Genomic DNA, 25,261 nt, shown 5'->3' on the forward strand with positions numbered 1-25,261 from the left:
AAAATAGATGGCCTGTCAAAATGGGGAGATGAGTATTGTACAAAAACAGACTCAGCAATACTGAAGGCTATGGGCTCATGCAGTAACATTAGCCTTGGCCCATCTATTTGGGATCCCTCTCCAGGGTCCAAGTGTTCAGCTGAGCATTTTCCGGTGACTGCATGGCAGACCTCCAGTAGTCCCCTACACTGACATGCATGACCCTCCTTTCTGCTTTTCGTTATCAACTGCCAGCATAAACAAACCAAGTGTTAGAGAACAGGGTTTAAATCTAATGTATTAATTCTTGCGAAGCCTCTTACGTTGAATCATTACCATCAGATAAAACCAATAAATCACCAACAAATAATCTATAGCCGAGAATTGCATAAAAAAAAAAAAAACATTTCAGTTAATTCTTTTAAAATCTTTCTATCAATCCTACAGTGAACTTTGCCACATAAATGGATAATACTGCAACAAAGACGAGTTCTAGATTACTAATCAAGAACCAAGTCCACTTTATTTTTCTATTTTTGACTCCTATCAAGTTAAAAAACCAAAAACACTAAACCACAATCAAAGTTATGTGAATCGACATTTCAATGCCCTGCTTATGAATCAGCAGCACCAGCACCCGTGTGACACGGATCAAAATGCCTCATGCAGAAGTTTGTAAATATCTTGTGAAAAATTTTAAACCATAATTGGCCTAAAATTGGCAAATTGTTCAGGATGTTTCAACTTAAGTCTGGATGGTGTTCCCCAATCTCAGTCCATCCTGAGAAATCCAAAATTACATGATTTTCTGATAACCATACAATGTCTATTTAAGATGATGGCTCATCATCATGCACATAAAGGCCTCTAAAACCAACAGATCGAGGGCCATCACCGGAAAGTCCAGCCACATGGTAAAAACTGTAGTACGAAAAATTTTCAGGAATGCACAGAAAATTCATAACGGCCCTCACATCAGGCATAGATAAAGTCATTGCAACCTAAACAAAACAATACATCCAAGTTGACAAACTAAAGGTAGAACATCAGCAGAATCGGAGTGGCCAACAAAAATTGCCTTGAAGTCCCAAGCTGGAGGCTACAACCATAGAAGGTCTAAATTAACATGTAAATACCAGCACAATGAATATGCAAATGTCCGAATACTTGAACAAAAGTGAAACACTGTTCCTCAATCTAATGTCCCGTTGCCTTTCTTCTACTAGAGAAATACTAGGTGTTCAGCGCTTTCCCCCACCACCTCCAAGCTTAGGGCCTTTTGTTGCTGGTCCCTTCGGCATGCCCCTAGTCTGAGTTTTTTGTGTCTTTGCCAATGTTTCTGCCTTCTTCGCCTTCTTCTCATCCTTGGTTTTCTTAATTCTTTCCTTGATCTCACTGCATAAAACACAATTCAATTTTCTTAAATGAAGTGAATAATTATGCGCTTTGGAAATTATGTTCAAATAACAAGATAACGCAATAAACAGGAAAAGACATCATATCCGTGAAGGGATGATCCCTACCCTGAAAAAAGTGTGTTGAATTAGTCAAATATAGCCCCCAAGCAGTTGCCTAGGCGTTATTTTAATAAATTAACATCTTAATATGCTTTAAAGCAAAGGTATGAATCTAACCAATTAACACTTTCAAGGTATATACTAGTTTCAAAATTTAACATTCTAGTTGGTAGAATTGAAAAATATTACATATAAACATAATTGTAAAATATAAAATAAAAGTTTTCTTTTTTGGTAAGTAAATATAATGTAGAAAATTGAATATTAATTCATTGATCACATTCTAGTCAATGAAGACTTCTGAATTGTTGTTTTATGATGATATCGTCTTCACGTTCAGACTATCAAAATTTGATAATGTTTAGTGCAGTAAGCATTCATACGGGATGAAGCCAGAGGGAAGGATGAGAAAGAGCAGCAATATACCGTAAGGCAGCTTCCCTGGCAGCATCCCGTACTTCTGGTTTCTCAGTTCTTTTCTTCTGAATCACCTCTAAAGTAGCACCAACAATTGATCTAGAGTAAGGTTTCTTGGTAGTTCGGCGCCTCTTCTTCACAGCTTCAGCATGGATATCCTGATATAGAAAACAGAGATGAATATGCCATTGACCAGCTATAAAAGCAATGCAGTATCCAGAATGAATCATAAATATACATCGATTATAGAATGGAACAATTACCTTTTTATGCTGTTTCCTATACATTGCAGTCCAGGTAAGCTTTGAAGGCTTGAGTCGGTTGTGGAAGTACCTCTTGCATTTTGAATTGGCGAAAAGGAAAACCTACAACCACCAGCAAAGGTGTTTTGTCAATAAGCTAGAAACTAAAAGAATAAGGTTCTTGGTCTGCCATTTCTTTAAAGGCTTATAAGAACAAAAGCCAATTTTATAAAATAATGAAGGTTAACCATAAACCCTGCATTCTTTCTTTTCCCTCTGAAAGTTATAGAATAAACCCCAAATACACTGAGGAATACAAACTCCACCTTCATTAATATGAGCAGAGTATATCTACCATTGGAGCAGTTAGCCAGCGGCAGACCATTTTATATTTGTAGAATAGAAAGATACATCAACAGCCACCTAGAAAGTCAAGTAATGCAACACTACTGCGATTTTAATTTACCTGGGAATCTGAGCGGACGAATCTGATACCCTTACCAGGGTATATCTTGGCACCACTGAAGCGGCAAAGTTCAGTCCTGAAAAGGATCCAGATATTGATAACCATGAGGTACTACCACGCAAATGCTTGTACTACTATCATATACCCCTCATTTTGGAGCTTTTTAGGTTTCATAGTGTTCTACAATATACGAATTAAGACTAGGAAGCACATTCAGTTATTTACAATGTCAAACTCTAAAGCTTGAATAACATTGAAGGTAACTCTAAATCGGAATCCCTGGCACGATGTGATGATTGTAGTTATCTTATGATAGCGAAAAGGGAACAATAAAAGCATTACCATAGTCAAGGAAATTTTATAATAATTGGAAACAAGCATCTGAAAATTTATAGACATGAAGACAGAGCCTACAAAACAATCACCATCAGTAACATATGGAACCAACTTCAAAATTAATATTATTCCTGTCCATGTGGTGAGCCTTATTTAAATGGAGTGAGATAGGGTGCAGATGCAGTTAGTTCCCTATGAGGCAACATAGAAATTTCCTGCTATTAGGTTTAAGATAAAAGAACAATTCTATGCCCACACACTATTTATGCAATGTTGAGGTAGGACATGATTGACAATGGATTTTAAAAGCCATCAAGCTATATTAAAATAATTGTCCGATCAATGCATAAATCAAGCATGTGTGTAAAACAGTGTGAGAATAGAATGGTAAGAGTTCCCAAAGAAAAAAAATAAAACCAAAAATATTGGAGCTTCGATTAATATATATTGGGAGAAAGACTGCCATAACAGATCTAAAAGAAGACTTCAACTGAATAGAATGTCATTTTGACATAACCTGATGATTAGCTATAGCCACAATGGCAGTATATGATTTGGTTTTGTCCATTTTAAACATTTATATTGAACCCAATTTTCCCATTTGGTTCCTCAACTGGATATTTTTTACTGCAAATAACAGTTCCTAATGTTAAACCTTGCCTACTTCAGCAAGTCTCCTTTCAAACAGGAAAACTTAATTCAGCAAGACTACTTTCAAACAGGAAAATTTTCAAGGGTTACTTCCTGCTTGCAATTCAAACAACATACAACAAATATGTGAGAACTGCCTCCACAATAACTAGTCTCCCAGGTTTTTTGCTAGCTGACTCTTGCTCAAAGTTGCCTGGGACATTTAGCAAGGGTTGAGATCAACTTGAGGTGCTGGTGAGGATCTTAGAAATTGGAAAGAGAACATATTGGTATGTACCTCATTAAAGATAAGCAGCGCTTGCTGGGCAAAATTTACTAAGTTATACATCTCATTTTCATTATGTTTATCCTGTAATGAGTTTATGATTGCCATTAAGTACATTTCTGGGGTTGCTACACTTAAGAACAGACAAGGGCAACTCTATAAGTTTTGGCTTACAAGGCAAGAGAGGTCTAGCATCTGTGAATTTATTACTATATAAAAGTTAGAAAATGGGAAAAATGAGGGATGAACAGAAGTCAACACCCAGCAGCACAACAGATAAAACCCTACAACTAGATACCCATTCCTACAAGCATGCACAAAGAATTAGAAATCATAAAATGAAATGATACCCAATCATGGTTTAAAGTTGAAACTCTATACCTGAAAGTCTGAAACAGTTCAGTTTTAGTTGTATGTGATCTGAAACTAAGTCCAGTCTTTTGAATTTTGCCAAAACAACTTTATGAGGCCAAATTAATTGTTCATATCAGATATTCAAGCTAATTAATAGTTTTTTAGTACATAAAAGGTTAGAAAGCATTCTGTATTGTTGAAGTTTCAAATTGTCCTCATTATTTAAGGGAAAAAGACATGATATAACTCCCAGTGTAGTTTCAAACTCCAACCTCACATGCCGAAGGAGTGGGATGTCAAACTGCCAGACCACGTTTGAACATGGCTCATGCTCTATGAGACTATGACATCATGACATGACTGTTAATGTCTTGATACACTCACATGTAAGCATCACTTACATGTAATCTGCACATAGACATAGGCAGAAAAATAAGATGGAGCGAAGTGAAATTTAGGGAGTAAGATCTTAAGAATATATGAGTAGGATTTTGTTGATCTTCCAGCTACATTTTTAGAATTCTTATTCAGGTGAAATTTTATTCACTATTCAAAAAAAAAAAGATATATGAAGAAATTTGAGCCCTAATCTACTGTCTCAGCAAATTCCATCTAGATCAAAGCAACCCTCATCAACAAGGATAAAGAGTCATCTACCATCCCCGATAAAATTACAATACAAATAATAATACACTCACTTGATGCCATTCACTATTTAGCTTCTCCTACATCCACAGACTACATTCACAGCATTTGGCAGGGAGTCTCCTTACAAATCTTCTCACCCTTGGAATCAAGATTATTAAAATGGGCTTTTCAGATACGGATACGATAGCTTAAATCAAACCTTCCACGACACTCAACATAAACAGTCCTTTAACTAGGGTAATACTATGATCATCAAGCTTTCTCCCAATTATTGCATGACGCAAATGTTTAGCTAAAATGCTAGGCCATGATTTCACTCAAATTTCTTAACTTTCAACTACCGACCCTCCAGAAACAAAAACCCATGATCATCTATTAAATCCCAAAACACACAAAATATAGAATGAAAGATAAAACAACAATCAAACATCGCACAAGGAAACTACGAACGACATCCATAAAACAGCTCCAAATTCTCATGTTTCAACTGTTCCTTCCATTTAAATAGAAATCCAACATGCTCATCGCACGGGAGAAAAATTCCAAATTCAAATAGTTCAATAAAAATAGAAAGATCGCACCTGACCTAACCTAATATGTACTCGAACATTTGACTGCAATCGAATCATTTGCAAAGAAACAAAAAAAATCAAAAATAGTTTTTCTTCAAAAAAATCAGAAATCCAGATCCATAGCAGAATTTCAGAAAATTAACTCAAAAAGAAATTTCTATGCGATCTTTCGCAATATCAAGAGCGAAAAAAATGGGAGGAGTCATCAACCGGAAGGGATGATATGGAGAGGAAACGTACTTGAGAACCATGGCTGCCGCTGCTCGCCTTCTCTCTCGACAGCCCTAACCCTAAAAACGCTTTGGGGGAACTAGAAATAGGAACTCCATATATTTTATGAGGCTCCTTAGCTTTCAAAATTACATAAACACCAGGTGCATCTGAGTCCGCTTACGGCTGCAAATGAGTCCCCAGGTCCTCGTGTCGTGTCAAGGTCAAAAATTGGACCCAATTTGGGTTTATAATTGTTGATCTGACTGGACGCACGGGCGTATGCGTCATCTGAGTTTAATTTGGGCCAGCAAAAAAGTATGCTTGACCAGACCAAATATAATTTAATCCAACCCAAAATCTCCAAACATAGAAAAAAAACTCATCCTTTTTTTTTTCCAAAAAAAAAAAAAGATAATTGAACGAAAAATTCTATTAAATTTGTGGACTGTACCAGTACAACCATCGAGAATGAATTACGAAAACGAAGGAAACAAAAACCAGGCATCATGTAATGGATTGGGAAATCGAAGGAGATAGGAAAAAAAAGATTAAAGTCACATTCGATGCCACGTGTGCTGCATCCATAACCAACTGAAATTATCCGATGGTCCACCTTTGGCTTAAGTGAAAAAAGAGGAAGCACTATTGACATCCATGGGGATGATCAGTTGTTGCCAACTTTTTTTTTTTTTTTTTTTTTCTTTGGTAGAAATAACATTCCATATAGCTCTAACATAAGTACATTTTGCTAAGTTAAAAGAAAGTAAAAGATACAAGAAAGGGAGTAAAGCTGTCAATGTCATCTTGATGAACTTTCTGGAGTGCCATGCTACAAATGAGACGATCCAGTCTGCTGCTCTATTCGTCTTCCGGAGCACATGTGCTGTTTGGAAGGAGGTAAACTGTTGAGCTAGTCTACAGATCTCACATATCGGTGGGTGGTCAACCCCAAACCTGTCCACTCTCCAAATCCGGTCAATCGCTATGAGGAGTCCCCCTCGAGACATACCCTATCGACACCGAGAACACGCCTTGCATAGGAGATGCCCTTTACCAACAATTTGTAAATGCACAATTTCATCACATGATTGACAGTGAAAGGTACGTCGATAGTCATGCATGCAAAATATTTTTAATTCCATATCGGACTGAGCAAGCTATTATTGTGAAAAATGTAACGCGGTTGATGAATTTGATAATTTTTGAAGTGTTGTTCTAGATATACTGTTGCAGATGATGTTTTTTTTAAAAGACTTGAAAGAGATGCTATGTTGATGATAGATGGAGGTATATTTTTTTTATTTAGAAACAAAGTAATTATTTTGTATTCTATGATATTTGTTAATGTTGAGTTTATTGTTGTTAAAAAAACAGTTCAAGTAGATGAAGTTTTCAGTGCAATTTCTACCAACCAGCTATTTCATCAGTTAGAATCTGGTGCATCACACTCTAAAAGTTAGAGTAAGTCATTTAGCAATGGCGTATTTTTTGATGGTGTGTTATTCAAGAATATATATATATATATATATATATATATATATATATATATATATATATTTTTTGGTGTAGAAAAATTTAATGAGCCATTGAATCTAAGATTGCTTGAATATCAATGCCAATTTTGCGGCTCTTTATTCTAGTATAAAAAACATATACACAAATCAAGTAACATAATTAGGTCTGTATTTAGTTTACATTGAAGGAAGAGTTGATTTTCCGTTGCTAGAACAGACCCCATCTTTTTCGGATGCTTTATTAGATTATGGTGAAAAAGTACTTCAAATTTTCAAGAAAATGTAAGAGCATACAACTCGATGTTTGTATTTACATCAATAGGAGGAAAAATTGATAATGAATTAAATAAGAAACTAGGATAGTATGTATTCCAAATCAATGGTTAGAATTATCACAGGATGGGTTTGCTCCTTCCAATTGATGGAGAGAAGCTTAAATTTGTTCAACTGTACATATATGATACTGAAAAAAAAAGTAAGCAATAGAATGAAACTATTGAATTTGAATGACGGTCCTAAAAGTATAGAAATTGTAGAAGGCCTAATGAAGATGTTTGATCATGAAAATCAAATTGCTAAAGCTTTTAGAATGGTTAGAGACCACTTCAAACAATTAGAGTTTTTACCCATACAACTATGACTGCTGGTTAAAAATCAGGGATATAGGTTGCAATATAATGCTCCTTCATGTTTGGAAATAGCGAGTTAGACTGTTGGTGACTTAGGTCCTATAGACTGTTGGTGACTTAGGTCCTATAGATCGGCAGCACAATATTATTGCGGAAAATAAAATGGAAGGATTGAAGCGTATAAGTGACTCACAATCTAGCTGTATGGCCATACAATATCCAATTTTATTTTTGTTTAGTGAAGATGGTTTTATAATTGATATTAAGTACAAAGATGATTTATATAGATGTCCAATTGGTAGGCAATATATTACTATTAGAGAATTTTATGTTTATAGACTACAACAGAGAATGAATGAAGGAAAAATATTAATAAGAGGAGGATTATTCCAATAGTATATAGTTGATACTTTTTTGTGCATTGAAGAGGAAAGCTTGATTGTGTTAGAAGGAATCAGAAGGATCCTAGATTTAAAGATGTAGTTATAAGAGGTGAGGTCGATGGTAATACAATTGGAAAAAGAATCATATTATTATCAAGTTTTACTAGAAGGCCAAGGTATATGACTCAAAATTATCAGGATGCAATGGTTATTTGTAGATCGTATGGACATTCTAATTTATTCATTACATTTACTTGCAATGCTCAATGGCTAGAAATTTAATTTGCATGGAACTTAATTCCTAGACAAAGATCTGAAGATAGATCTGATATTATTAGCGGGGCTTTTAAAATGAAACTTGAAGAACTGGTGTTGTGTATTACACAATAGTAGCAATTTGGAAAAACTGTTGCAGGTATCGTCAACCTTATTGTAATTGAATCCTAATAATTTATTTATCTGCATGATTTTGGCTAATATATTAATATAATTATTACCTTTTACCATTTGCATCTTTATACTAATAGAGTTTTAGAAGCGTAATTTGTTGCATGTTCATATTTTGCTTTCGTTAGATGTGGATCATACGTATCCAACATCAGCAGATATAGATTCTATAATTTACGTGGAAGTACCCAAAAAAATAAGAATCTACTAGGATATGAAAAAATTGGGAAATTTATGATGCATGATCCTTATGGATTCTTCGGATTACCATGCATGGTGAAAGGTGATTGTTCAAAATATTTTCCTAAAAAATTTCAAGCTAAGACGACAATCGGTTAAAATGATTTTGCCATTTACAAAAGAAGGAATAATAGATGATATGTTGTGAAAAATAAGATTGAGCTGGATAACAAATTTGTTGTTTCGTATAATTTAAATTTAATTATGTACTACTAAGTACATATTTGTATTGAATGGTGCAATAAACCAAAGATATTTAAATATTTATTTAAATATGTTAACAAAGGTGTTGACAGGACAAGAGCTGTTATAATGGAAAATCTTTTGATTAACGATAATACTGGAGAGGAGCAAGATGAATAGGTTGATGAGATCAAACCTTATAGTGATTGTAGATATTTGTCAGCATGCGAGGCTGTATGGAGATTAATAATTTAATATCTATTTTATAGCATCTATAGTTGAACATTTGGTTGTGTCTCCTGTATATGAACATGGTTATGTATCATGGAAATCAGAATTTGTTATCCATTCTTAACAGGAAATATGGGGAAAAAACAATGTTCACATAATGGTTGCAAACCAATGAAATATTTGAAGACGCTTGAGAGTTAACATATGCTGAATTTTCGATAAAATAAGTATGGAATTCTAAAGACAAAATTTGGAACAAAAGAAGAAAAAATAACGAATTGGCAGAATTGTTTATATTCATCCAAACTATGGTGAACTATGTTATTTAAGAATACTTTTAAATGTGGTTAAAAGACCAAGAAATTATGATGAGATGAGATCTACAAATGGTATCATACATCCTACATTTTGGTCTATGTGTAATGCACTTGGACTGTAAGGTGATAATAGACAATGACATGAAGCATTAGATGAAGCTTCTCATTAGGCAACAACAATTGAATTGAGATAGCTTTTTGTTATTTTGATTGTTTACTGGGAAGTAGTTGATCTAAACAAGTTATTGAAAATGCATTACAAAATATTCGTAGATGATATCATCTGTAGATTAAAAGATGTTTTAGAACTGCCTAATTTGCAGGTTCCTAAATCACAATTGAAAAGTCATATTTTGTTTGAATTGGAGAAATTGTTTAACAAAAATTGTTATTCTCTTTCTGGCTATAACCTTTCAATGCCTAATAGAATTATAGTAGAAGAAATAAATAACAGATTGTTGAGTCATGAGTTATATTATGATGTTTATGAACTACAGTAAGAACACTCAATATTATTAGAGGGTTGAATGATGAACAGAAAATTATTTATGATGTTATTTTGGATGCTGTAAATGAACATAGAGATGGATTATCCTTTATCTATGCTCATGGAGGGACTGACAAAACCTATCTTGGACAAATGATAGTTTGGAAAGTTCGCTTCGAAGAAAACATTGTACTGGTTGTTGCTTCTTCTAGAATAGCATTACTTTTATTGACTGATGGAAGAATGACACATTCAAGATTTAAGAGAGCAATCCATATTAATAAATGCTCTACATGTGAATTAAAAAGAAAAATCAACTTGCAAAATTGATCGAATCTACAAGTTTAATAGTTTGGGATGAAGCTCCAACGAATCACAAAAATTGTTTTGAGGATCTTGATGGACTTCTGCAAGATGTTTTGAAGATAAGAGATTCAGATGTTGAGCAAAATCCATTCAGTGGAAAAACCATGCTACTTGGAGAAGATTTTAGATGAATTCTTCTCGTTGTTGTTGAAGTAAGAAACAATTGTTGCATCAAAAAGTCGATCATGTTTATAAAAATATTGCAGAATTTACCTTTTGAAAAGAAATATGCTGCTGTTGAATAATGATATGGATGAAGAATCCAGAACATCGGTGCTTAATTTTAGCAAATGGATTTTAGATATTAGTGATGGAAAAGTACTTGCCATTAAATTAAAAGAAGATGAAGACACAAGTTGGATAAAATTCTATATGACTTATAAGAAATGACAAAAACTACATTTGGAGCGTTGCTTCTACAGTTTATTTCAATTTTGAATAGAACTACAAAAAGCCTATGGATTTGAAGGAGAGGGCTACTTTCATCATGCCGACAAATGAAATGATTGATGAAATCAATATATACCTACTTTCTTTGATTCAGGTGGAAGAAAAAGCATATCTAAATTTGAATACAATATGCAAAATGTCAATGGATGTTGCAGCTGAAGATGTTCTCTATTCTGTTGAATTTTTGAACTCTCTAAAATTCAATGATATCATGCATCATAATTTAAGACTAAAAAAATGTGCTTCTATAATGTTGCTGCAAAATATCAATCAAAGTGCAGGTCTTTGTAATAACAGTACATTGATAATGAAAGAGTAGATGCCCTACAAGCCAATCGCAATATGTATTGTGAATGATTTTCTTTTGATTTTTCAAATCATGTACATGATATTTAATATAAATAAAGACATTGTGTTTCATCATATGCTATTGATTATATTTGTGATGAACCCCTTAGATTAAGGCAATGATTTTGAGGCTATGATGAGATCATACTAGTGAGACCTAAAATCCTAAAATTCTAATCTTAAATATTCCCAGTCATTGGTACATTGAGTCGGGATCAATGTTTACCGGAAAGACTGGTACATCTTATGTATGCTCGATGCAGAGGGTGATTGATCTCACAATCACTTGTGTGGAGACACTAATACAAAGATGTGGGTGCTCATTAGAGAAATGAGTTCACTGAATTGACCTACAAAGAGAAATCTTATGAAGTCTTACTTACATGTCAAAAGATGATTCTCTTAGTGGGAGTTGTGCAACTGATCCTTTGACCTGAGATCACCATAGTATCTTGTGCACATAAATCCATATTTTGGTTTTCACTCATTCATGACAATAAGTTATGTACGAGGTCAGGGGCGGCTCAATACATTCTGGGGCCTAAGACGAATCCAATAAATGAGGCCTTTTTTTTAATAATAATTTTTTTTAATAATAATTTTTTTAATAAATATAAAATACTTAAAAAAATATATGAAAATAGATAGCTATCAAGTACACTATTTCAACCATGAATCTAACAAAGATAGACAAGAAGTATTTTCAATTTAATATAATTCTTGAATGGAAGCACATAAAAGTAATTATTCTAAATGAAGGGCCATGAAACTGATTAAATAACTGAGATAATACTTGGCAATACTGTTTACCATGTCAAGCAAGAGCCGGATAGGAAAAGGTCATCCCATGGCACTTCATGGTCAAGGTTAGAAAAGAATTTGTCCATAAAGAAACCTCTCAATAAGAGAAAGTAGGGTCATTATGGGAAATTCACTCCATCAAATTAATAAAAGTCCCATCCCACCATCTCCCCTTCAAGTGAGTACCCAAGCAGCAACTGCAACATCACGGCACAGCAGCCATTCAACCCCCTCCCTTCTTTTCTCTCTCTACCACCCAAGAGGGGAGAAGAAACCGAGAGGAGAAAACTAAAAGAATCTCCACCCTCCAAGACGTCCATCTCCAATCCCCCTATATTTCTTCCGGATGGCCCAGCTGGATGAGGAGTAATGTGAGGGAAGGAAAACCAAGACCAAAACCAAAAAAGAGAAGGGATGAAAGGTAAGAGTGGCTTCAGGCAACCAAATCCCTCCTCTCTCTCTCTCTCTCTCGCCCCCCCCACCCAAAACAAAACTACTGTCCCCAACTTCCAAATTGCCCCTCTGCAGGCCAGGAAACTCTCCACCGATGGAGGGGGGAAGATTCTTGAGCTGATGGAGGGGAGAAGATTCTTAGCCAGCTCCTGATCCCGTTTATATAGGGCCTTTGCTTCCTTTTGGTCAGCCTCCCGGGGCCTTCCATTGGCCCGGGGCCTTAGGCGACCGCCTCAGTCGCCTAAGGCTCGGGCCGGCCCTGTACGAGGTCTTCTAAATATGGTGGATTGTGTACGAAGGTTATGAGTAGGTCAACAAGAAATTAATCACTTCTAGTAAGAGAAGATCGCTTCCTATTTATTCTAATCATATGATAATTCAGGAAGCCTTTGATCAAAGCATAATGAAAATTAGAAAGAGTTTCTATTGTTTCATTATTCGAATTATCATTAGAAGATTGAGAAATATATGAATATGAAATTGAGTTTGACATATATTCATACTCATATACATATTCGGGATGCAGTTTAATTAAAGGATTGAATTGCACGGTAACTTGCTACTGAAGGGTATTTTTGGTATTTTCACTAAATTTCATATTTTTCGGATAGACATGACACGTTGCTAGACGTCAATCTTGTCTTATAGGTTTGATCGAATTAAAGAGTTTAATTCGATCACCAATTAGAAAGGATTCTAATTGTTAAGTTCGGGTTCACGCAGTTTGGACTTAAATCGATTAGAAGAGTTCTAATCAAGTTGGGTCAACTCGCACTCATACCTATTGCTGGCTAAGTATGGAACCTAATGGGTCACATACAAGAAAACTTATTAAGGGTCTAATTGAATTAGATCATATTTGCAAGATAGACATCCTAGCAGGTGTTGCAAACCCTTAGCTCTTGATTCAAATTGGATTCGAATTCGATTCTTAATTGATCTAATTTGATTAGATCATGTTCTAATATGGGTTAGCCAAGAGTTGGCACCTAATTGGCTTGGTTTGAGTCTAATTGGATTAGATTTAATAAATCATTCAATCTAGACCGTGAGATCTTGATCTACCGTTGGATGAAGACATAATGGAGAGTTGGTTTAACCTAATTGGATTGGGTTAGAGGATGGCTATCATAATTGACCATTGGATCTTAATCCCATCATTGGATGAAGACATATTGGGTCAAGTGAATGGCGCCTTGCATTGGAGCCCTTGGATCATCATCATGAAAGATCAAGAGGTGAGGCGTGATGGACATGTGATTAGCATGTGATGTTGACTTGGTCAAAATATGGCACCACATGAAAGGACATATCATTTGATACACCTCCTCACTTGATCTGCACCTCCTCTTATTTGATATGGCCCTTTAGATGATGCCCTTTTATGAGAGGATGTGTGGATGGAATGCATCCCTTGGAGATGCATCCCTATACCTATTATAAATAGGTTAGCACTCCATGGGTTTCATCATTCCAACTCCACCCCACTCCTCTCTTCTTTCTTTCTTACATTAGTTTTTTTCTTTCTAACATTGCTTCTAGTATGTCCTAAGCCAAGACAAGGTGGTCTTCTTTAGGACAAAAGGATTAGAAGTGATTTTAGAAGGTTAAAGAAAAATAGAAAGAAAGGAAAGCAAGCCATTAGAGTTCTTTAGAAGAATTCTGCATTAAGGATCAAAGTCTTTGGAGCTTAAGACTTAAATCAAGTTTTCGTGTGGATCAACGTTGGAGAGTGAACACTTGGGCACCTAGTGAAAATTCTGTACATTGGATTAGCATTAGAGGTATTCTTCTATTTCGGCATTTATATTATATTATTTGATTGCTTCCATTAAGGTGATCTTGGCTTATAAGGGTTTTATATTAAGGAACTTTATCAAGAAATTTTTAAAATTCCTAGCTTCCATTGCCCATTATAGCATGCTAGAACCCTACAGTGGTATCAGAGCCACCCTTAATTGGTTCAATCAGGTGATTATGCATGATGTATATATGCAATGAGATAGTATTATGTTATAAATTTCATGATATGAATTTTCATATGAAGATATGTTAATTAATTTAGTTAATTGGTAATAATTTATACATGCTATGAGATAGCTATGATGCATGATAGTTGGTTATGATTTATATATGCTATGAGATAGATATATAATTTGTTATAGCATATACAAAGACATATGTTCAATATGTTATAATTATAGAATGTGCATGAGACCAGTAAGCCCTCAATAACATTATATTAAGTCATAGTGTTGAAAAACTTTGAGCTGACCCATTCTATAACAATTAATCTAATTGGTGTCTAAGGAAAGCACTAAAGGTGGTTACTTAATTAGGACCTTACTTTCTGAGTAAGGAGAGCCTCCCACCTGCTTACCTGGCCAATTGTTTGATTGCCTATTATGGATAAGCTTAATGTTGATAAAACACTACTGATATCCTTTCTTCATGCCTCGACATTATTATGTCAAGATCCATGCTAGTTTGTTGTGCAACCACAAGACTTGCAATGAGTACTGATGTTATACTGTCTTGGTGATAGAGATGCTTATGGCATATTTTAATATGTTGCTTTATTGTGCAACCACAAGGACAATATTATTTGAATATGACTATATAGAAATGAAGGATTTGACTTAACTAAAACATTATAGTTTGTTGTGCAACCACAAGGCTATAAGTGTTTTAAGAGGATAGGATAAAGTTGAGAATTGCATGAGATGCAATTGGAAAGAGTTTCCTACCTTTGAACTCATAAAGGTTTGTTGTGCAACCACAAGGCTTTTATGATGAATTAGGATCTCAACCCTACTAAGAAAAATTAGATTTTCTCGTTTATCATAGGAGAGGGCTATGATATTCGATAAAATAGTGGGAGTAACAATTAGATAAAGTTCTTGTCTAATTGTATATATGTTATCATGATTGGTTTATTTATAATAGTTTTGTTCTTTGCTTATGTAGAATTAATTCTGAATTAAATAGCATCTTCACTATCACTAAGAGGCATTTTGGATGCCAACAAGTTGACCGGTCCAAACTATGTAGACTGGTTGAGGAATCTTAAGATTGTATTCACTCAGGAGAAAATTTTCTATATTCTTGAAACCCCTGATCTTGGAGATCTAGGGGATGATGCTACAAAAGCGGAGGTAGCCACACATAAGATGTGGAAGAATGACAGTTTAACTGTCAAATGTATCATTCTTCCCTCCATGAGCAATGAGCTACAGAGACAACATGAGAATATGGACACTCAATCCATACTTCTTAATTTAAAGGAGTTATATGGAGAGCAGAGTAGAACTGCTAGATATGAGATATCTAAGCAATTGTTCCGTGCTAGAATGAATGAAGGAACGTCCGTGCAAAACCATTGTCTTATGGTTATAGACTTGATCACCAGATTAAGTCAATTAGGTTTTGCTATGGATAGTGAGCTCAGTCAGAATTTGATCATGCAATCACTACCTGAATCATTCTTTCAGTTTGTTGTGAATTTTTACATGAACAAGCTGAATGTCTCACTGCCTGAGCTGTTAAATATGTTAAAGATAGCTGAAACCCATATCAAAAAGGAAAAGGATCCGATCCTTCTTGTTGATAGGGGCTCAAGGAAGAAATCAGGTAATAAGGATTTTAAGATAAGGTTGAACCCTAATAGTAGCAAGATCAAGAAGAAGAAACGAAAGAAAAACTCCAAACCTAGTACCTGTTTCCACTGCGGCAAGGAAGGCCATTGGAAGAGAAATTGCAAGAGTTTTCTTGCAAGTATGAAGACCGATGCAAGGGTTGCATCGAAAGGTATGTTTATGTTACATGCCAACTTATCATTAAGTTCTTCAAATTCAAATTCATGAGTATTGGATACCGGCTGTGGTTCTCATATTTGCAAATCTTTGAATGGACTACAGAAAATTAGAATTTTGAAGAAAGGTGACTTCGAGCTGTATGGCGCTGGAGGAGATCCATCCAGGCTGAAGCTGTTGGAACCTACCATTTGGAATTGCCTTCGGGAGAGCTCCTGGAATTAGAAGATTGTTATTATATGCCCAAAATTATTAGAAATATAATTTCCGTTCCTTTGTTGTTAAAGAAAGGATATGAAATTAATATAAAGAGCAATGATTGCTCAATTTCTTTTTCTAATAAAGTCTATTGCAATGGCATTATGGAAAATGGTCTTCTTGTTCTATTACTTAATGACAATGTCTTTCATATTGATAAAAGCAATAAAAGAAAGAGAGAAAAAGTAAATAACACTCTTCTTTGGCATTGCCGACTTGGTCACATAAGCGAATCAAGAATCAACAAGTTGTACAAAGAAGAGTTCTTTGATCCTTATGATTATGAATCATTAGAAACTTGTGAATCTTGTCTTATGGATAAAATAACTAAGTCTCCATTCATTGGACATGGAGAAAGGGCAAGAGAGTTATTAGGACTTGTGCATACAGATGTATGTGGTCCTATGACAACTCCTGCTAGAGGTGGATACTTTTATTTCATCATATTTACTGATGATTTATCAAGGTTCGGATATGTGTATCTTATGAAATATAAATCCGAAGCCTTTGATAAATTTAAAGAGTATCAAAGTATGGTTGAAAAACAAACTGAAAAATGTATTAAAATCCTTCGATCTGATCGAGGAGGTGAATACCTTTCTAGTGAGTTTTTAAATCATCTTAAAGAAAAGGGCATTCTCTTTGAATGGACACCTTCGTATACGTCATAGCTCCTGCAGAAGTAATAACAATCAAAGACCGATCAACATAAAGAAAGACGGATGAGCCAACTTGATATACGCCACAATTAAATGGTGTAGCTGAACGGAGGAATCGTACTCTATTAGATATGGTACGGTCCATGATGTGCTTTACAGATCTTCCTATTTTCTTCTGGGATTTTGCCCTAGAAACTGCTGCACTTGTATTAAATGGGTACCATCAAAATCTGTATCTAGTACTCCATATGAGATATGGAGAGGAAAGAAGCATAATCTTAAGTATCTTAAGATATGGGGCTGTAAAGTTTATGTCAAAATAAATTTTGGACATAAGCTAAGTGCTAGATCAGATAAATGTATTTTTGTAGGTTATCCTAAAGATAGTATAGGATACATCTTCTATCATCCTACCGAACAAAAGATCTTTGTAGGTAGACATGCCACTTTTTTAGAGCAAGAGTTTATCTTAGAAAAAGGCAAGGATAGGAGAATTGAACTTGAAGAAGTTCAAGACCTACAAATGGAAACACAAGATATTCCTCAACCAGATGTACCCATTGATGAAGTACAACCACAACACATATCTCCTCTCCAAAGGTCAGATAGAGTGCGAAATGCACCTAAGAGGTATGGGTTTATCATTGAGAATGATGAAGCCCACATCGTTGAAAATGATGATCCTCAGACCTATTTGGAAGCTATCATGAGTAATGACTCTAACAAATGGTTAGAAGCTATGAAATCCGAAATAGACTCTATGTATACCAACCAAGTATGGACTTTCGTTGATGCACCAGAAGGTGTAAACCTTATAGGTCGCAAATGGGTCTATAAGAAGAAGATTGGAACAGATGGCCAAGTAGAAACCTACAAGGCTAGATTGGTGGCAAAAGGTTTCAGGCAAAAGCAAGGAATTGACTATGATGAAACTTTTTCACCAGTTGCCATGCTTAAATTTATTCGGATTTTGCTTGCAATAGCTGCATACTATGATTATGAAATTTGGCAGATGGATGTCAAAACCGCCTTCCTCAATGGTTATCTTGAGGAAGAGGTTTACATGACACAGCCAGAAGGATTTGTCTCAAGTGGGAGAGCAAATCAAGTATGCAAGCTTAAGAGATCTATTTATGGATTAAAGCAAGCATCGAGGAGTTGGAACATCCGTTTTGATACAACAGTCAAAGAGTTTGGTTTTATCAAAAATGTGGATAAACCATGTGTGTACAAGAAGACTAGTGGGAGTGCCGTTGTCTTCTTAATATTGTATGTAGATGACATACTAATCATTGGAAATGATATTCCAATGTTACAATCGGTCAAGATTTGGCTATCAAAAAGCTTTTCCATGAAAGACTTGGGAGAAGCATCCTATATACTTGGTATAAAGATCTATAGGGATAGATCTAAAAGGATGCTAGGCTTGTCCCAGTCTAAGTACATAGATCGTGTGCTGAAAAGATTCAGCATGGAAGAAAGTAAAAGAGGTTACTTACCTATGAGTCATGGCATACGTCTCTCTAAGAAGATGTCTCCTAAGACATCTGAAGAGAGAAATAGAATGAATTCTATTCCCTATGCTTTGGCAGTAGGATCAATTATGTATGCTATGCTATGTATTAGGCCTGATGTTGTTTATGCCTTAGGCATAACAAGCAGATTCCAGGCTGATCCAGAAGAGAATCATTGGATAGCTATGAAAAATATTCTTAAGTACTTAAGAAGGACTAAAGATATTTTTCTAGTTTATGGAGGATCTGATGAAACTAGAAGGATTTTCTGATTCTAGTTTTTAATCAGACCCAGATGATAGCAAGTCCACTTCAGGGTATGTCTTTACCCTAAATAGTGGTGCAGTGAGCTGGAAGAGTTCCAAGCAGCAAACTGTAGCTGACTCAACTACTGAGGCAGAATACATCGCTATAAGTGAAGCCGCTAAGGAAGCTGTCTGGATGAAGAAGTTCATCTCTGAGTTGGGAGTAGTTCCTGAGATTGCTGGACCAGTTCCAGTTTATTGTGACAATACTGGAGCTATTGCTCAAGCAAAGGAACCAAGGTCTCATCACAAATCTAAGCACATTCTAAGACGCTTCCACCTCGTTCGAGAGATCGTCGAGAGACAAGACATAGTCATTGAACGAGTAGACACAAAGAACAACTTAGCAGACCCGTTCACTAAAGCTCTACCACAACAGCAGTTCGATCGCCACCTCGATTGTATGGGGATAAAATATAAAGGCGATTGGCTTTAGTGCAAGTGGGAGATTGAAAGAGTAGATACCCTACAAGCCAATCGCGATATGTATTATGAAGGATTTTCTTTTGATTTTCCAAATCATGTACATGACATTTAATATAAATAAAGGCATTATGTTTCATCATATGCTGTTGATTATATTTGTGATGAACCCCTTAGTTTAAGGCAATAATTTTGAGGCTATGATGAGATCATACTAGTGAGACCTAAAATTCTAAAATCCTAATCTTAAATATTCTCAGTCATTGGTACATTGAGTCGGGGATCAATATTTATCGAAAAGACTGGCACATCTTATGTATGCTCGATGCAGAGGGTGATTGATCTCATAATCACTTGTGTGGAGACACTAATACAAAGATGTGGGTGCTCATTAGAGAAATAAGTTCACTCAATTGACCTACAAAGAGAAATCTTATGAAGTCTTATTTACATGTCAAAAGATGATTCTCTTAGTGGGAGTTGTGCAACTGATCCTTTGACCTGAGATCACCATAGTATCTTGTGCACATAAATCCATATTTTGGTTTCCACTCATTTATGACAATAAGTTATGTACGAGGTCTTCTGGATATGGTGGATTGTGTACAAAGGTTATGAGTAGGTCAATAAGGAATTAATCACTTCTAGTAAGAGAAGATCGCATCCTATTTATTCTAATCATATGATAATTCAGGAAGCCTTTGATCAAAGCACAATGAAAATTAGAAAGAGTTTCTAATGTTTCATTATTCGAATTATCATTAGAAGATTGAGAAATATATGAATATAAAATTGAGTTTGACATATATTCATACTCATATACATATTCGGGATGCAGTTTGATTAAAGGATTGAATTGCACGGTAACTTGCTACTGAAGGATATTTTTGGTATTTCTACCAAATTTCATATTTTTTGGATAGACATGACACGTTGCTAGACGTCAATCTTGTCTTATAGGTTTGATCGAATTAAAGAGTTTAATTCGATCACCAATTAGAAAGGATTCTAATTGTTAAGTTCGGGTTCGCGCAGTTGGACTTAAATCGATTAGAAGAGTTCTAATCAAGTTGGGTCAACTGCACTCACACCTATTGCTGGCTAAGTATGGAACCCAATGAGTCACACACAAGAAAACTTATTAAGGGTCTAACTGAATTAGATCATGTTTGCAAGATAGACATCCTAGCAGGTGTTGCAAACCCTTAGCTCTTGATTCGAATTGGATTCGAATCCGATTCTTAATTGATCTAATTTGATTAGATCATGTTCTAATATGGGTTAGCCAAGAGTTGGCACCTAATTGGCTTGGTTTGAGTCTAATTGGATTAGATTTAATAAATCATTCAATCTAGACCGTTAGATCTTGATCTACCGTTGGATGAAGACATAATGAAGAGTTGGTTTAACCCAATTGGATTGGGTTAGAAGATGGCTATCATAATTGACCATTGGATCTTAATCTCACCATTGGATGAAGACATATTGGGTCAAGTGAATGGCGCCTTGCATTGGAGCCCTTGGATCATCATCATGAAAGATCAAGAGGTGAGGCGTGATGGACATGTGATTAGCATGTGATGTTGACTTAATCAAAATATGGCACCACATGAAAGGACATATCATTTGATACACCTCCTCACTTGATCTGCACCTCCTCTTATTTGATATGGCCCTTTAGATGATGCCCTTTCATGAGAGGATGTGTGGATGGAATGCATCCCTTGGAGATGCATCCCTACACCTATTATAAATAGGTTAGCACTCCATGGGTTTCATCATTCCAACTCCACCCCACTCCTCTCTTCTTTCTTTCTTACATTAGTTTCTTTCTTTCTAGCATTGCTTTTAGTGTGTCCTAAGCCAAGACAAGGTGGTCTTCTTTAGGACAAAAGGATTAGAAGTGATTTTAGAAGGTTAAAGAAAAATAGAAAGAAAGGAAAGCAAGCCATTAGAGTTCTTTAGAAGAATTCTGCATTAAGGATCAAAGTCTTTGGAGCTTAAGACTTAAATCAAGTTTTCATGTGGATCAACGTTGGAAGGTGAACACTTGGGCACCTAGTGAAAATTCTGCACATTGGATTAGCATTAGAGGTATTCTTCTATTTCGGCATTTATATTATATTATTTGATTGCTTCCATTAAGGTGATCTTGGTTTATAAGGATTTTATGTTAAGAAACTTTATCAAGAAATTTTTAAAATTCCTAGCTTCCGCTGCCCATTATAGCATGCTAGAACCCTACAGATAATAACTCATTTAACCGCAAAGATTATCGAAGCAAAAATCATCACCAGTAGTGATGTTGATGATAAAGCTTATATTCTGCGCATTATAATGCAAGTAATGAAAACCAAATGGTCATTTATTTTAAAAGAAGGCAGTTGTCAATAAAAATTTGCTATGCTATGAGAATCAATAAAAGTCAAGGCCAAATGTTGAAGCAAGTAGGGCTGTACTTGCCAGAGCTAGTATTTTCTCATGGTCAACTTTACATAGCGGTTTCACACGTAGCATCGTGGTACGGACTCAAGATTATAATAGAGAATGAATATACTGAGTTGGAAGATTATATGAAGAATATTATTTATAAAGAAATTTTTTCTGACCTTTCTTCAAGTATCTTTTCTATTATGCAGTTGTATATAGTAGCTTAATGGATTTCATTTTTTTCTCAAGCTCATGTTTTATTATACATATTGAATTATGAAAGTAGAATAAATAAATAGTATTATATTATCTAGTTAAGAATTCCATGTAGGTTTTGGCCGTTAGGCTGCCATAGATAATAATGCTACAGTATAATAGATATTGCTCCACATGCCTTTCATAACTTTTTAGTTTTTTTCATTTATCTTGGAAAACTTTAAAAGTTAGTTCGCAAACTTCTTTAGGAATAGTACTTCTCAATAGACGACGGTCAACTCTGTATCAAATGACTAACTTTAAAAGTTACTTTTCAAATTGGAGAATGATGAAACCTAAGCTATTAATAGAAAGCTAACATTAAAAGAGGCATGAACGAAGATATAAAGACAAAAGATTGCGTTTTATTATTTTTAGCTAACACAATTATATGTACAAGGCAAAATGCTGCTATTTTCGACTAATATAATTATAAGGCTGGATAGGCTAATACTCTCTAAGTTTTCATTTCACTTTCGAACTAACCTAACGAAGCCCTTCACTACCCTCAGCTTGCATGATGATCTACTCACCACACATCGTTATCAATTGCAGAGGAGGTGGACCGAGCAAAGCAAGTTGAGGGTTTAGGCGTAGGATTGGTTGATAGGAGTGGAAATAGGAAAAGGTCCACCAAAACAAGCCTGAAGAAGGTGAGGAGATAGGATTAGTCCAAGGATGGGTGAAAAAATGTTGACCTTTTGATTTGAAAGCCTCCAACTAAACAGCAAGCAGTTAGTGATGGTATTTCAATTTGGCAATGCAACTCATTTGTGATGATATCCTGATTCATGGTAGTATTCCAATTTGGCAAACCAATCAAAATTGATGAATCAAAATGAATGGTCTTCTTCGACCAATACTTAGTGTTGCTCATCATGATAAATGAAAGGAGATCAGAGGGGGGCATGAGTACTTAGGAAGAAGGATAAGCACCAAAGAGAGGGAGGTGGGGCCTAGTTAAGAGGGAAGGTGTGACTTTCTAGAAGATGAATTGAAGTCCCTATTAATACGGGAGACCACATTGGATCCCTAAGGATATGAAAGATCCTTTGAACAACATCCAGCCATTTTAGTACACAAGAGTATGCCATGCAACAGAAAGCAGAAATCTTAAAGAGATGCTAGTAGATTACTGAAAATAGAAATAATGCTTCAGCAAAAGGGAAAGTATTCAATTAGCAAATTAAAACTATAAGTGTAGGATTTCTTCTCTCCAGATATCAAGAAGGTGATAATGGACATATGGTCAATCTTTTAATCATCGGTCAACAAGATGTGGGGGGGCATTTCTACACCCTATCTCAAAACTTCAGATAGCGGTCAAGAGCAAGTGCCAAGTGGATTAGGATAAGTGAAGATTATGTGACTTTTGCTAAACTAGAGAAAGTGCAGCCACAATAAATGTCACTAAGTGGAGATATATATCAAAGAAGGCCCAAAGCTTAGAATGTGGCCACGATCAACTATGATACATGAAAATAGACCAAGATGACTAAAATAGTCTCAGGGATAGTCCCAAGTATAGAACTATATCTTAGACTGAAAATATATGATTATGATTTGATAGAACAAATGTAGTGACGAACTTGCATACTAAAGAATAACTGGCGTTACTTACCATAATCGTCTAGAGTGGAGGCCGGACATGAGAACAACCATCAGAGTATATAATTATTGTTTGTTAGTATAATTAAGTGGATAGTGTACTTTCACTACAAAAATTTAGAATTTTATCGACAAAAAATTTGGTCATAAAATTTTTTGCTTTCATCATTAAATGATTTTAGTAACCAAAAATATTTCATCACTAAGTGGTCATAAAGGCCCTGTGGCTAAGTTTTATTAGGCAAAAATGTAAAGTCATCGAAAGAATTATTACATTTAGTGATCAAGTGCCAATGGCTGTTAGTGATTATTTTGTTTGTGGCAAAAGATTGAAAAATGACAAGGAAAGCCCAAAATTGATGACTTGATAAGGAATTAATGACCAAAAATGAGTTTTGATGAGGATTTAGTGTCATAACTAGCAATCTTCTTTTGTGACAATTTGCCTTGGTCATAAAAAGCTATTACAATTAATAATGAAATGGAAATGGTCATTAAAGACAAATATTTGCAATGATTTTTTTTGATGAAAAGATTAAAAATTATACTTTTTTTATATATACGCCACTACAAGAGATCAAACCTAAGACCTCTTAGATATTTTCCCATTACTTAATAGTTATGACAATATTAGCTTTTTCTATATAGTTATGCTTTATTATACCTATTGAAAACTCAACACAGGACTTACGGGGTGGGGCGCGTAGTGAACTGGTTTTCTTAAAAGGTTGTCGCGACTTAAGATTCAAGTACCGTTGAAAAGACTAAAGGAACGGGGGGAATGACTCACATTATAAGATCATTTCAAAATATATTATGATATTTTATATTTGGATAATTAATTATTTTCATAAAAAAAATTATTTTCTTTTTGAAAAAATATAAAAGATAAATAAATTTATTTTACTATTTATAATATAATGAAAACCTTTCACTCAAAATATTTTAAATATCAATAATTTCAACATATTTCTATAATTCTATATTTTTTTGTTAAAGTTCCTTAAAAGTAGATAATTCATGATTCTTGTTGTTTATGTGTAATTAATAAGTAATGGTATTTAATACAAAATACACTTATTAATACTTTATATTATTATTTTATTTAAGTAATTTTATTTTTTTATATATTTTAATATAAATCAAGTTGGATCAATAATCTAAATCCTTAGTTAAATCAGTTTCCATACAAGTTTTTAATAATCATGTCTTAGACTATCCCCTAGTTATTGTGTGTCGCTTGAAATATTGATAGTGGATTTCGTATCATTTTTTTTCTTTCTAATTGTTAAATTACCTCAACTCATGCAAGTTGTTCAAAAAATAGATTGAGCCAAATCATGTTAAACATAAATATTTAACTCATCAAAAAATTCTTGGTAAAAATATAATATATAATCAATTTTATTAAAATGAATTCTGATGGGGCACATGAATTTTAGCAGCTAGTTTGATGCATTTTCAAAACCAATTAAGTATCTAATCAAA

The 25,261-nt window shown here is 34.7% G+C and overlaps 2 protein-coding genes across 2 annotated transcripts; one reads left to right on the forward strand and one right to left on the reverse strand.

The window, feature by feature from the left end:
- Nucleotides 1–936: 936 nt before the first annotated feature.
- Nucleotides 937–5,816, reverse strand: LOC103715065 (large ribosomal subunit protein eL24). Its single transcript, XM_008802574.6, has 5 exons — nt 5,688–5,816; nt 2,622–2,697; nt 2,177–2,278; nt 1,923–2,071; nt 937–1,374 (listed from the first exon to the last, which is right to left on the reverse strand). The coding sequence occupies exons 1-5, from the start codon at nt 5,696–5,698 to the stop codon at nt 1,221–1,223; spliced, it is 492 nt and encodes a 163-aa protein (XP_008800796.1). The 5' UTR covers nt 5,699–5,816; the 3' UTR covers nt 937–1,220.
- Nucleotides 5,817–11,049: 5,233 nt separating this feature from the next.
- LOC149751116 (uncharacterized) lies at nt 11,050–22,137 on the forward strand. The gene is made up of 4 exons (XM_089927668.1): nt 11,050–11,222; nt 13,532–13,565; nt 16,001–16,161; nt 21,825–22,137. Exons 1-4 carry the CDS (start codon nt 11,050–11,052, stop codon nt 22,135–22,137), a joined length of 681 nt encoding a protein of 226 aa, XP_089783794.1.
- The last annotated feature ends 3,124 nt before the right edge of the window (nt 22,138–25,261 follow it).

Source organism: Phoenix dactylifera, chromosome 16 (genome assembly GCF_051530095.1).
Source record: "Phoenix dactylifera cultivar Ajwa chromosome 16, Ajwa_hap1_PhDact_Kaust_v1.1, whole genome shotgun sequence".
NCBI lineage: Eukaryota > Viridiplantae > Streptophyta > Magnoliopsida > Arecales > Arecaceae > Phoenix > Phoenix dactylifera.

Bases quoted from the DNA above. Each gene is read 5' to 3' on its own strand.
- LOC103715065 (XM_008802574.6), bottom strand. The intron at 2,279-2,621 runs GTAAATTAAAAT...TGGTGGTTGTAG, and splicing joins TCGTCCGCTCAGATTCCCAG to GTTTTCCTTTTCGCCAATTC. The intron at 2,072-2,176 runs GTAATTGTTCCA...TTTCTATATCAG, and splicing joins ATAGGAAACAGCATAAAAAG to GATATCCATGCTGAAGCTGT.
- LOC149751116 (XM_089927668.1), top strand. From the start codon at position 11,050: ATGGATGTTGCAGCTGAAGATGTTCTCTATTCTGTTGAATTTTTGAAC. The intron at 11,223-13,531 runs GTAGATGCCCTA...TAATTGGATTAG, and splicing joins AGTACATTGATAATGAAAGA to ATTTAATAAATCATTCAATC. The intron at 16,162-21,824 runs GTTGAACCCTAA...TTATAATGCAAG, and splicing joins AATAAGGATTTTAAGATAAG to TAATGAAAACCAAATGGTCA.